Source organism: Rhipicephalus sanguineus, chromosome 3, assembly GCF_013339695.2.
Source record: "Rhipicephalus sanguineus isolate Rsan-2018 chromosome 3, BIME_Rsan_1.4, whole genome shotgun sequence".
NCBI lineage: Eukaryota > Metazoa > Arthropoda > Arachnida > Ixodida > Ixodidae > Rhipicephalus > Rhipicephalus sanguineus.
In genome coordinates, this window is record NC_051178.1 from 233435539 (window position 1) to 233449189 (window position 13651).

Sequence of the window (13651 nt, forward strand, 5' to 3'; positions counted from 1 at the left end):
CCTGTATGTTTAAAACGCGTGCCTTTTTCGATTATTTCTCTTGCTTGGCATGTGCTGCCACACTGCGGGAATACGTTGATTTTTCTTTAGCGCCGATGCCTCTCCGTTTCATTTTTATTCTCTACTACAGCGGTGCGCCGGCTAGTTTCGGTTTCTTCCTTCGGCCGGTTCCCGCTTATTGCGCCCGCAAAACTGATGGCTTTCTGGTTTAGAATATTTCAAAAGGTGACGGATTTGTTACCGTTTCGTTTATTGCTCCCCCGTACGCGATTACGACTGTTTCCGTGAAGGCTCTGACTGACAAAAACGATGCCGCTGTGGTTGCGTTTCCTGTTTCGGGGACTCGCAAAAACCGCTTCCTTTTCGTTGGTGATAAGAGGAATTATTGTTATAGGTTTCGTACTTGTTTTTTTTTTTCGGACGCGCGCACAACTACGCAATTTTCTTCACTGCGCTCACCCGCGCAGTGTGTTTGAGCTATGGAATTGCGCGCCGGTTTCTCGGCTGCGAAAGTGAGTCTAGCGGCGATTCCTCCGAATCGCCGCTCGACTGGCGAATCAGAATCTGATTCAGTAAATGTCAGCCCGTCATATGAGGCGTTACTTACGAGTTAAGATTCAGGTGTTGATGAGCGAGCGATATCTCAAAAGCGTGCGCGGCGAGATGACGCTGACTGGATAAAAAGTTGCTTTTCTCCCTACGTGTTTCCACCTGACGCTACTTCGTGCACTTATTTTTGTATGTTTATGAACTGTACAGAAATTTATTGCACCGCATAATTTTTCAACAGTCGTATAGGTTTTTTGTTTTTAGAATTTATCTTGCTGTTACTCGTAAAAAAAACTATGTGCATGTAACAACACAAGATTTTTTTTTGTCACTTTACGGTCATCCAAACAAAATTTTAGACAATTTTTTTCTGAAATACATTCGTCTGAAGACTTTAACTGGGCAATAAAAAATACACATTTGTGGGACGCATTTAGCCAAAAAAATCTACCCTCAAAGGGTTAAGGCCGGTAAAAATTTCACTTTATGCTTTGCGTACATGTGTAATGAATTGCTATCGTTATCAATCCTACCCTTCTGGCGTTACTGTGACTTCTTTTTTCCTTCTCCGTTAAAGGGCTTGCGCGTAAAGTGTTGTCTACATTGAACAGGGCTTTAAGGAAATGAATCAATTTAAATAGTTCCTCGCGCCTTCACTGCCATAGGCATGCGCACAGGGGGGGGGGGGGGGGGGCTTCCCCCCTATTCACCTAAGAGGGGGAAGGGGGGCGCAAAGTCTGCCCCATACATTCAATTAGTAGGGAGGGGAGGTGCTGCATTAAAATGGCTGATTGGCCCGGTTGGTGATTCATGATACTTGAAATACGAGCGCGTAACTTAAACAGGGACGTCAGAAAACAAGGACAAGTGCATCAATGCGCTTGTCTTTGTCTTCCGAAGTCCCTATTTAAGTTACGCGCTCGTATTTCAAGCTGCGATAAACCTTCGACCCCCCACCCCTCCCGATGAGGGACCCCGCGCACGCCTATGCCCACTGCTTTCTTCTTTAAAGGGGTCATGAACCACTTCTCCATGTAATCATCGAATGAACCCAATATCGGAGTTTACTGCCTCACGAATCGATTGCCGGAAAAATTTCACGAATGCACCACGAACGAGCGGAGTTCCAGGGTTTTTTTGGGCACTTTGAGCGCTTTCTCTCTCCTCTCGTCACAACAGGCGCGCTAGAAGCTACACAGGGAGGGACGGCACGGGTAAGCAAGTTACGTCAGCATGCATCATGAGTTCGAGCGCGCGCGATCAAACACGATTCGTGTGATTTCTCTCCTTGCCGCGCACGACTGTAAGATCTGGCTGAGATGTTCATAGCAGTGTCTGCTATCTGCAGGATGTGTTTTCTCACCAAGCCCGAGGGGGGAGGGGGGGCTTGGCGAGAAAACACGAGTTCATGATTTTTTTAAAGCACTCTAAGAGCTATGTTTTAAGCGCTCTGAAAGTAATAGACTGAGAATGAGTGCTTATATATTGTTCTTTTTTTTTTTTCAGGAGATGGTCCACGGCGCTCAAAGCGTGAAGTTACCGCTAACATTTGTGAGTAATAGGTTTCTTTTTTTTTAGGAGAAATTTCAAAGTACGCGAGCGTTATCGGAAAGTTCGCGTTGGATTTATTCGGTGGCACCTTCATTTGCGCATACATTGTCGAGTGATGCTTGCCGTCTTATTGTTCATAAAGGGTAGCCAATAGAAAGACCGAGGTTATAATATTTTCCTCTACTTCTACTACATTACTACGCAGACTCTTACGATTCTAACCACTTTGTGCATGAAGGGGATTTCGCGTTGAGAGAGAACTACCCACGTCCTATGTGAAACTTTCTGTGTCCTGTTTCGTTCCGCTATAGTATGTATCCTACCCACTAAACATACCACCCACTCAAGACAACTGCGTACTTTTTTTAACTGCCCTGCCACATTGCATGCTATCACATTTGTTTTGCTACAACACATAGGAGGTATTTCCCTAAAGAAAAAGAAAAGCTGCACATCCAGCGCGTGTTATTCGAATCAACGTGCAGAGGAGCTTCTTCGCATCTTCGTCTTCATATGCGCAGGACGCGATGTCTGTTTGTCAATCTGGCGCATTACAAATATTTTTATGGCAGCAGCGATTACTGTTCGTGCCCCTCAGTACTCGTGATCCACTACTTCATTACATGCAGCGCTTCTAGATGGCGCCACTATCATTATTAAGATAATGAAGTGAAGAGTATAGAGGAAAGAAACATAGCTCACGTTGACGCGACAGAAGTGCTGTGACAGTCTGCTGCTTAGAGCGTGAGGCATGCTGTGATGGAGGACAGAACCTCGATTCCTCGATCGGGCACCCCGATAGAATATTATTCTCGAGTTCGTCCTATCCAGTAAGACAACAGCAGCAGCAGCAGCAGCAGTGGGAGGTGTTCACAAAGGAAGCATCGCTTTAATACTTTATACGCGCATTACTGGCCACAACAATGGCGGTTGGCGGTGGTGTCGATGTTGCCACAAGCAGGGTACGTAAGCCTGGCAGACCTGGCCGGCAGTAGATCCACCTGAGTGACTCTTTTCATGCAGTATGACTTCCCATGTATCGTTTAAACCGGTCTCTCGCAGAAAACGTAAAAGAATGGCAGCCCCTTCCTTGCGGATAATCCGCACACATTCCGGAAACACAATCTCTTCGCAACAAATAGCGCTCCGCGTGATTGTATATACTGCTTCATAACACGTGTGTTCTCGTGTCGCTCTGCTCCAGTGGAACAATTCCAAAACGAGACGCTCCGCAACTGCTGCTCGAGCGGCCTCCTGAAGGACCCATTCCTGCGCAGCTGTGACGATCGCGAAGAAGCCCTGCGCAGCTACTTGGTAGCCGGCAGCGCCCTCTACTCGGAGAAGTGTGTCGAAGCATTCGCCACGTGCTGCCGCCACATTGAAAGTAAGCGCTGTCCTCAGTTGAGCGTTTGCGCTTGAAATGGTGTGCCTCGCCACAAAGCCGAGTAATATCGCTTCAATGGTCGAAACAATGCTTTCCTGCGTCAGACAGTTGCAGAAATTAATACAAATTGACAACCACCCAATTGTAGCACAACGCCACAAGGAAATCCATACGGATTTCTCAGACAGAAAGCTTCTGAGTTGCCGGAGAATTTGTCATGGTCCGAAGATCGCACCCGGGACCAACGCCTTTCCAGGACGGTCGCTCTACCGATTGAGCTAACCAGGAAGCTAGCAATTGGCAGCGCGAAGGCGAATTCATCGACAACTCGAAGCACGTGGACACATATTATGGCAAATCAGTTCTGCGGAATCCCGCAACGTGGCGGAAGGCTTAGGCAAAGGGCAGTTGACAACTACTCATTTGTAGCACGAAGCCCCAAAGATATCCATACAGATTTCTTTCTTAACCCTTTTGCCACCTTGCGGGATTCCACAGCAGTTGCAAAAGTTTCGGTAAAATTGCGTCTCTTCCTTGGAGAGTGAGAGAATCGCTTTCACTGTCCGGCACAGTGTTCATTTTCTTGTTTTCTATAGGCGGGACTATGGCTATTTTAGTCGCAATCTATTATAACGCATCTCTTACTTCTTTTTTCGCAATAATTACCACGCACAGAACAGAAGTGTCCATCGAAAGGGTGGCCGCGCATCAAGGAGTTCATTACCGTGAAATCATGGCACGATGATTATATAAGATGACATTGCTTGCTTTTCTTTTTCTTCTCATGACGTTCTGTTACGCACTTGGAAGGACCCTTGCACCGCATTAAACATGCGGGAACAAGCGAGTAAAACTGTCAGATGCAGGTGATTGCAATTCGTCACTCGCAATTGAAGAATAATTAGTTCGAACCATGATGCAAGATAAACGATCTTTTTTTTCCCCTCAACTACATTTTTCTGATGACACACCAGCCAGCCTACCAAAGACAATGGCTATGTGCGAAGACCCGCTGGGATGAATGCCCCTGTTAAAACGAGTTTTAACTGCCCAGGGCTGCTCTATTTACTGCAACTCCGCATAGTGGTGCGCTATGACGCTGGCTAGAATGAATACAGGAGAAGTACAGCACGGCACACGAGCAAGCGAAAGGGTCGAATATTCAATTATCGACAAGTGTGAAAGAGTTAATTGCTTCGGTTCAGTTAATTATCTTAGCCTGTGCAGGACTTGCTCAGCTAACAGCATCTTACGATTTCCTACTTTCTCCCAGACAATCAAATCGTCGGCAGATCGAACGCTGACGTCGCCGACGCACTTGGAGACAACGATTTCGACTTCAAAGGCGGTGAACGGCACGCATTTATGGAGACGTGGCTGTTCGAACAATTGACAATAAGGTACGTTGCCCCTTCGAAGCGTGCAAAGACGACGTTGAGAGCTCCCCACCTCCTCCCATAACGGCACTGGTTGCATTCGGTTCGCACAAAATATGTTTGACTATATTGTGAACAAATCACTGGCATAAGGCACACGAGCGTTCTTGAACGCCGCACCGTATAGCTGCACATTTCTACAGCGCTTCTGAGTGGCAATGTGTATGGCGTTCCACAAATTACAAATTTCAGCGAAGGTTATCGGCTGCAGTGACACCGGTCCCAACTGTGATCACTGTCAAGTGCCAGAAACACTTTATTTTGTACCTGCCCAGCATACGCACCCGAACGACAGAAACTGATTTCTTCTACTGAAGGGCTGCATAATAGGCCATTAACTGATGAGGTTGTGTTGGACCCTTGGCCTGACGCCAACAGTACAACTGTGGTCATAAGAGCGGTCGCAGCTTTCCTACAAGCCACTGGACTGGATGCGCGGCTATAGCACTGCGCCACCTTGACGGGACTGTACATACTCACCTCCCTTACTTACCATCGTCATCCATCACTCTTTTTTCTCCCCTTTCCCCATCCCCTGGTGTAGAGTAGCAGGCGAGAGCATACTATCGCTCAGGCCGTACCTCTCTGCCTTTCTATAAATAAACCTGCTCTATCTCTCTCTCTCTCTCTCTCAGCGAAGATTCGGAGACAACCTATGATGTCTCCCTGCCCGACTCCATCACCACCTGGGAGCTGAGCGCCGTGAGTGTTGCGCCGTCTGGCGGCATCTGCGTCCACGACCCGCTGGAGATACGTGTATTCAAGAAGTTGTTCGTCGAAGTCAATCTGCCATACTCCGTCGTCCAGAACGAGCAAGTCGAGATTCCGGTGACGGTGTACAACTACGACAGGAATGACCAGATGGTAGGCATCTCTGGCGCGCACTTGGATTCCTGGAATAGTGCTCTTTGGTTCTCGCGAGGAGATTAATTGTCGGATCATGCCCTGAGTTCACATACAATGAACAACACGAATGCATTCAAGGACTAAGTTGAGAAATCGGGGCTCGGGTGCGGGCAAAGTACTTTCTTCATGTCTGCTTTCCTGCGTCCACCCAATGGAATCGCGCGCACGAAGCGATGTGTCATTTGGGTCCTCTTCATTGCGCTGTCTGTAAAAGGTTGTGATCGCCACGATGTCGACCATCATACCTGACCCATCTTTCCACGGTGCTTTTCCTTAGCTAGGCTATAACAGGAAATGGAGTGCAGACCGAAAGGAAGTTAAGTACAGACCGAAACAATAAATCGGAAGTCACTTGGCCGACTAGAAGTGGCATTATGGAAGTCGGGTATGATCGTGTTGGATCTAAAGATATTTTTTTGAGACCTGCTTGCTTAAGCCGCCGTGCATAACAAGTTCTTTTCGCGTGGCAATTGCATCGGTCAATTGCACGAAACGTCCCGAGTGTCTATTAAGCTGTGGTATCATTTGATTCAATCGTATTTTCTTAATTTATTTTACCAATGTATATCAGTGTCGCGTTTGATGATAAAAACAAGCGTCTCGCTACGAATTAGTTAAATGCGGTGTCTTAGTTGGTAAGTTTATCAACTCGCAAAGCACCCGCCACCGCTGCGCTGCAACGCATGTGATTCGATTACCGTTCACGGCGGTCGCTGTACCATGGGGGCAGAATGCAGGGAACTAATCTGGTTTCTCCCACTACAGTGTTTCTCATAACTCGCTACTATAAAGCTTGGAAAGGTTAAACGATACGACTCAGTTTGCATCCCCTTGTTGAGCATTTTAAGTAGGCTTAGCTCAAAGCACGTATACTGCTTATTACTTTTTTAATCCGAGCTCGGGTGTGCTGACAACAGAAGAGGTTATAATTTCACGATACAGGCAATCGAATATTATTATCTATTCTGCAATATTTCTTTGTCGTGAAAGGTACAACAGTAGTGAAAGGCAAACAGCGGTTGGCGTCTTGTGACGCGCAAAGTGCTCTCAAAAGTTATGCTCACGTAAAGCAAAGAGATTGACTGGCGACCCAGGTACGTGTGGCGATGCTCGGGACGAAACACGTCTGCTCTGGCGCCAAGGAAGGAAAGCCCTCCGCGGTACGCAAGGTCAAAGTGCCCACGGGTCAGGGTCGCACGGTGGTCTTCCCCGTGGTGCCTCTGGCTGCTGGTGAGAGGGAGATCCACGTGGCAGCCATCAGCGAATCGTCAGCCAGGGACGCTGTTAAAGTGAAGCTCAGGGTAGAGGTAAGTCGTGAGTCTCTTAATATTTTGGCGAGAAAGTAAAGCCCCAGTACACAAGTTTTACTAAAGACAACGTATTCGTGGGCATCGGGCGCTCGCACCCTGCAACGGGAAAACATGGCGGCCATGACGTAGTCCTTAATCCTCGTTGGCGTAGTCCCGGCTTATAAAATTAGATCTAGGGCTTCCGGTATTCAAAAGCACAGCCTTTGAGATTCGAGTCTAGGATTAGGGGATAACAGTCGCATGGTGTGTGAGTTCGAACACTGGCTGCTACCTGCTTCTGCCCGATTTCAACTAACTTTTTATTGGTACGCTGCCAGCACTTGTTAGCCCTTGCTGATGTTCGCGTTTGTTGACTGAATAACGGCGAATATTGGTGAGTGGTGGCTTAATAATGGTTAACTTTGGCTGGAGATGGCTAAAGGACTGCTCATGTCGACTAATGTCGTCTAACTATTGGGAAATGTCGCCTAATGTTGGTTATATGGCGGCTATTTATGGCTAAACAAAGGTAAATATTGGCTAATGTAGGCTAATGTCGGGTAATGTTGGCTCGTGTTATGAAAGCAACGCTGACCTCATTTAATCTCGATCTGACGATTGAGTTGCACACCAATCTATTTCATACAACAGTCTCTGACAACACCCGATTTGGTGGTGGTGGTCAAAACATTTATTAACCATTAAATGGTTACAGAGAGGTGATTGGGTTGAGGCCGTATTGGCCTCCTCCCCTCACAGTACTAGGTGAAGACCTTATTCAGGGCTCCATTGGCAAGCAACGCCGCCCGCGTCCGTTGAACCAGGGCCTTTGGGCCTTGAGGTCCTGACAGCTGAGCAGGGCCACCTCTAAGACCTTTCTCGTGGATTTGGGGTAGGGGGGAAGTACATTGGTTTGATTGACACCCCCAGGCTATGTGGAAGGTGTCAGCCACCTCGGCACAGAAACGGCACGCGCCATCAAATAATGAATTGAAATGCTTTAGCACCGCCGGGCACAGTAGAGTGTTGGTGAAAAGTTTTAAAGGATGAGCTCGTCAGCGCGATCCAGTCCCTTACAAAGGTCCGGATAGCGCCGGTGCTGCTCCTTGTAGTAATCGGTGATGTATTTGAATGAAAGGGCCAAATGCGTAATCTGCTTTGGGCCCCCGGTCGCCAAGGACTAGGGAAACGAACATGCCGATCAGGCCACCCGCGCACTCTATTCCCGAGCTAACACCCTGTCTTTGGAAGCCCACTCCCATCCTATTTGACGTATCCAGGCTCGATAAGGAATGCTCCTTCATATTTACATTTTATCGTTAGGCTAGGCGTTTCACAGAGTGATCGGCGCTGCCAGCAGACCAAGTTGCCTTAAGCAGCAGCGCTCAATCTATTATCGTAGAACACGCCTTGGATTATGTGTATGCTAGTGTGGCTTGTTTTCTATAGCTGTCACTTAGCCATGGCTATGAGATGATGCCGAGCCTAGACATTCGGATTACTACCAGAGGGAAAGAAATTAATACTCTAAAGGAAGCTATCAAGCATTATGCAAGAAAAGCTTGGGCACTAAGCGAGTGATAGGCTTTGCCACAGAGCACGGGAGCTTCATTCACAGACAACTCACTAGGGGTAAATGTTCTCTATAATGAGCACAGAATGTGTATGTCTCCTAAGCGTTTTTATAGCTCAACAAAGTATTGGTTTAGTTTATTGGATGTAACCCAAATTGCTTATTTGTGTACTTTGCTTCGATTGTGCATAGGATCGTGTTTCATGGTTCAATTAGAAGAAATGTTTGATTGCAAGAAAGAAAAAATGAAATCTTTACAATCAATACGAGACCAGTTCAAGTTGAACTAAAGCGCATCCATTGGGAACACTCTGATCATAGTACCTTTGTTTTTACAAAATATTTTAGAAAATCTTGCTTCGCCATATTTCAGATTGTTCCAGTTGACTGTCGTAGCCTTAGCAAAAATCAAGACCAACTGCAAGCTCACTTAACAATCTCTTGTAACAATAGCACTGAGGTCGCATTGATATTTCGTTTTTACCTCATACATCACAAGAGCTGTACATGTATATTGTGGTGTCATTGTGTTGGGAAAATGCCCACCCGGGTAAGCTGTAGCTGTGCAATTAGGCTTTTAAATGCGAAGCATTCCTTAGCGAACCTTTGGCACTTTGAGCGTTTCTATCTATCTATCTATCTATCTATCTATCTATCTATCTATCTATCTATCTATCTATCTATCTATCTATCTATCTATCTATCTATCTATCTATCTATCTATCTATCTATCTATCTATCTATCTATCTATCTATCTATCTATCTATCTATCTATCTATCTATCTATCTATCTAGCCGCCTACGTCTGGGTGCTCTCATGATCGCCTTCTTAACTTGGTGTAGACCGAAATTACATTTGTAATCTTATGATTCAGCAAGCTATATGGAAGCATTGCTCGACCCCGGAGGAACACATTAACGGAAGTTACGTATGATATTCACATGATTGCACCGTAAAGTGCACTTCGTTTCGATAATACTGACGTATGTACTCTAACCTGAGGGCTGACGTTACGTCGCACCATAAGTTGCCCTTTAACGCCAGTGTTGTCGACTTGCCTGGTAAGCCCACGATGTGCACACAGCTACTACACTTACAAAAACACGTCTATCCACCTCCTAACGCTTGGCTCAAAGCCATAAAATACAGCATAGAAGAACTCGCTGTACGCTTCGCATGAAACAGATTCTCACAACGCGTGGGATCTGCCGAATTTTAATTTTTTTTTTACAGGGAAGCGCAAGCGTTGAGTGTTATGTTCTCAACTCAGCAGGGCTCTATTTTTCTCACCGATTGCAGTATATATTATTGGTGACTGGTTTTCTTTCTAGATGCCTGGCGTGCCCAAGGAGGACAACATTAACATCATCCTCGATCCCGAAAACACGCAAAAGCGAAAGGCACGACATGACGCTAGCCCTGAACGCAGGTACACAGGTAAGACATAGTGCCTTTCTTATTTTTTTTGGGGGGGGGGGGGGAATATCGCCATATTTGAAAACACGAACGTCAGCGTCATTCAGTGTCGCCTTTAAACGTCAGCCTTGATCTTGCTTGTGAGCCGCTACAAACACTCAAGTACATTTCTCAATAGCATTGCTCGCTTTGGGCGCTCAGTTCTTGAACGCCTGTAATTGGCTTACTTGTGTTAAATGAAGAACTAAGGCCACTCTGAAAAATCTGAACCATGTCCTTTTCCCGCGGCAGACGAAGTATATCGATTTTCTTGCATACTTCTGCTAGTTCATATAAAGACGACAGATATTGGAGGCAAGATAATCATTGGTGGAAGGTACTGATGATCTTTATTTGAAGTCAAGGAATGAAAATTTCAGGAGCACTTGACTTATCGGGAAAAATGGATGCAAGCGAGCCTTGGCGAGTGCGTGCCTGACGTAGTATTTTTCTTTCTTCTGTCTGTCTGTCTGTCTTTCTTTCTTTCTTCCTTCCTTTCTTTCTTTCTTTCTTTCTTTCCTTCTTTCTTTCTTTCTTTATTTATTTCTTTCTTTCTACGGCTACAGCACTTACTGATTTTTCTTCCACTTAGGTATTTAATGCTGTTTATGTGTCTATCAGGGTCGTAGCCAGATATGTTTTAGGGAAGGGGGGAATGGGGTCACCTACACTTTATGTACGTTCGTTCGCGCGTTTGTATGTGTGTGTGTATCTATACACATGGAAAATAGAAAAATTTGGGGGAGTGGCCAGCACCTTCCCCTCCCCCCTTCCCCGCACCCCGGCTACGCCAGTAGTATCTATGCAAGATTTGACTCGGAGCGTGTGTCACAAACCAGCGCTTAATTGAGCGCGCGTCACCGATCTAAAACGACGACATGAAATCCCGACGCCGGCGGTTACCCGTAAATGAACGCGCGCAACGAAAAAAACAAGTATCAAAAAACGCCACGCGCGCCGCCCCCCCCCCCTCCCTCTTCTAGATACCTTTGTTATCGGTCCGTGACACACAAGAGGTCTTAAAGAAGATGAAAGGAACACATCTTTTTGGACTTATGCAAGTATAATTGCTCATCATCCCTTCTCATTCCTTTTTCTTCGACACAAATGTAAACTGAGCTTGCTAAATGGCGTCACGACAAAATATTGCGCTTACGTTTGTTTTTGTGTGCGATATTAGCGTTTTTTAATACAGTTGAACCCCTCAATAACGAAAGCCCTCAAGAACGAAATTCTCGCGGCAACGGAGAAATCTGACGTCCCCGGCGAATGTCCATACAATTCAATGCATTTGCCCTCTCGCGACTGCGAAGAGATTATAAAAAAATTAAACCAACTCTCCCGCTAACCTCGCGTCGTGGAGGGGACCATCTTCCATATAGAGGGCGAGCGGGGAACGCGGTCGAAGGCGGGCGAGAGGGGGTGCGAAGAGGAAGAGAAGCCGGAACACTTGCACGATCGCGTTCAGAGGAGAGTGGAAAGGGAGAGGGGAATGGAGAGGGAAGGGGAGGGAAAGTGGAGAGGGTGTGTGGAGAGGGTATTGCGTTGGCGCCGCCACACCACCACCACCACCACCGGATTCGTTGGGCACCGACCTTAAGATACTTCGCATCTAAAAAATTTACACCACTCCCGCAAAGGGGACGCTAGGTGATGCGACCTATAGCACTTGCACGTCGGGCGAGCGGGGAACGCGGTTCCGGGCGTTCGCTGGGCAACGCGGTGACCTCGCGTCGTGGAGAGGAGAGAAGCGGAGGGGACGCGCATGCGCTCGGCTCATCGCGGCGTTGCGCCGGAGGAGATTTCGGCATTAGCCCGCGTTTCAGGGAAGAGTGGAAGGGAGAGGGGAAGTGGAGAGGGGAAGGGAGAGGGAAAGTGGAAGAGGTGTGTGGAGAGGGTATGCGCATGCGCAGTAAGGGTGGTCACGCCGCGCACACCACCACCACCACCCCCGGATTGAGCTCCGCCTTAAGATCTTCGCATCTAAAAAATTTACACCATCTCCCGCTAAGGGACCATTATGCGAGCCGAGCACTGCACGAGCTCTTGGCGTTCGCTGGGCAGCCGACCTCGCGTCGTGGAACGAATGTAAAGCTTATTGGGCTGCAAGCACATTAAGCCTATTAAGCTGTGAGGCTCTAGCCGTCAAGCTCCTACAAAGCAATGTGAATCAGGGCAAGATCAGCAACTTTTTAAAATAAATTTTGGTTGTGCGAAGCAATTGGTATGAGTATTTTTCTATTTTCGCTACAACGAAATTCTGACGATAATGAATAAAAATCGCTTCCCCGGCGATTTCGTTATTGAGGGGTTCGACTGTATACTAGCATCTGCACTGCACATGCAGAGTAAGTGTGTGGTGAAATATATAGTGTAGAATGTTGCTCGGTCAATTTACCGTTGATAAATTATGGAACTTTTATGCGAGCACTTTGTTTCTGTTTCTGTTTTGTGTAAGACCATTCATTAAGCGCACCTACCAGTTTTTGTATCTGTGGTAGTAGTAATAGTGGTTGTTGTATTTGTAGTAGTATTAGTAGTTGTAGTAGTAGTTTTTGTTAAGGCCAATGTTTTCGTAGATCTTCATCTGACTTCGAAACCGTTGATAACATGCACATGCTATGCATCTTGCCACTGTTGCCATGTGAGGTGTCCCGGGTCTTTTTCAAGCTTCCCAAACTTACGATGCAGTTTCCTTTACCTGATTTGCTTCAACTAATTCGGTTCTCGTGCACCATCGCAGAAACGTTTGCTCTCGGAGAAGGGCAGCTCATACAGATCCCGCGGCCAAACAGGTCTCCCAAGGAGGTCGTCCCGGGATCCGAACGCTGCGAAATCGACATCGTTGGTGAGACCACACTGCTTTTGTCCCGGTTGCAAGACATCCCTCTTCTACATATCCTTGAAGAAACGCCTATAATAATCTTAAGGTATAATTAAGATATAAATTATTGAGATATAATTATATATCAATTTTTATTAAAGCCTTGTGTACGGTGAGTTCGAAAATTCTCGTTTTAACAGAGCCTGCTAATGTCTTGCACACACAAGTACGATGAAATATTTAGATGTTGTCCACTCAGTACTGAACACAAATGTCAGTGCGTTTTCGAAAAAGACGTCGAAGCACTTTCATTGCTTCATTTTTTAGGCTTAATAGTCATGGTAATATTTCTGCAATTGAGGAGCTTCGCTCTGAATCCAGTAAGTCATCTTAATCAACTGGTCGTTAAAAGTTGGACGACTCGAACTACCCATTTCAACAACCGTTTTGCTAACTTAATTGTCGTCAACATGCTAAGCGATATTTCTGGGCATGATCACCGTTCATGTTTCAGGCGCAACATTCTACAGTTCGGATTGATTTCGAATGCACAGTCATCGATGATTATTACTAGAACGATATTGAAGAATGATATTGTTTGTAGGATGATGTCGCAGAACGAGTCATGAGCAGCATTATTTCAGCCTTCTCTTTTCTTTACTTCCTACTCGGTGGATTTCGA

General features: G+C 46.4%; 1 protein-coding gene across 1 annotated transcript in view; it reads left to right on the forward strand.

Annotated features, from left to right (window-relative positions):
* The window catches only part of LOC119388397 (complement C3-like), an 86809-nt gene that overhangs the window by 46941 nt on the left and 26217 nt on the right, over positions 1-13651 (forward strand). Inside the window, 8 exon segments of the mRNA XM_049414330.1 lie at positions 1729-1763; positions 2013-2100; positions 3305-3484; positions 4758-4884; positions 5556-5784; positions 6921-7133; positions 10022-10127; positions 12889-12993. Of these exon segments, the coding sequence (XP_049270287.1) occupies positions 1729-1763; positions 2013-2100; positions 3305-3484; positions 4758-4884; positions 5556-5784; positions 6921-7133; positions 10022-10127; positions 12889-12993 (1083 nt within the window).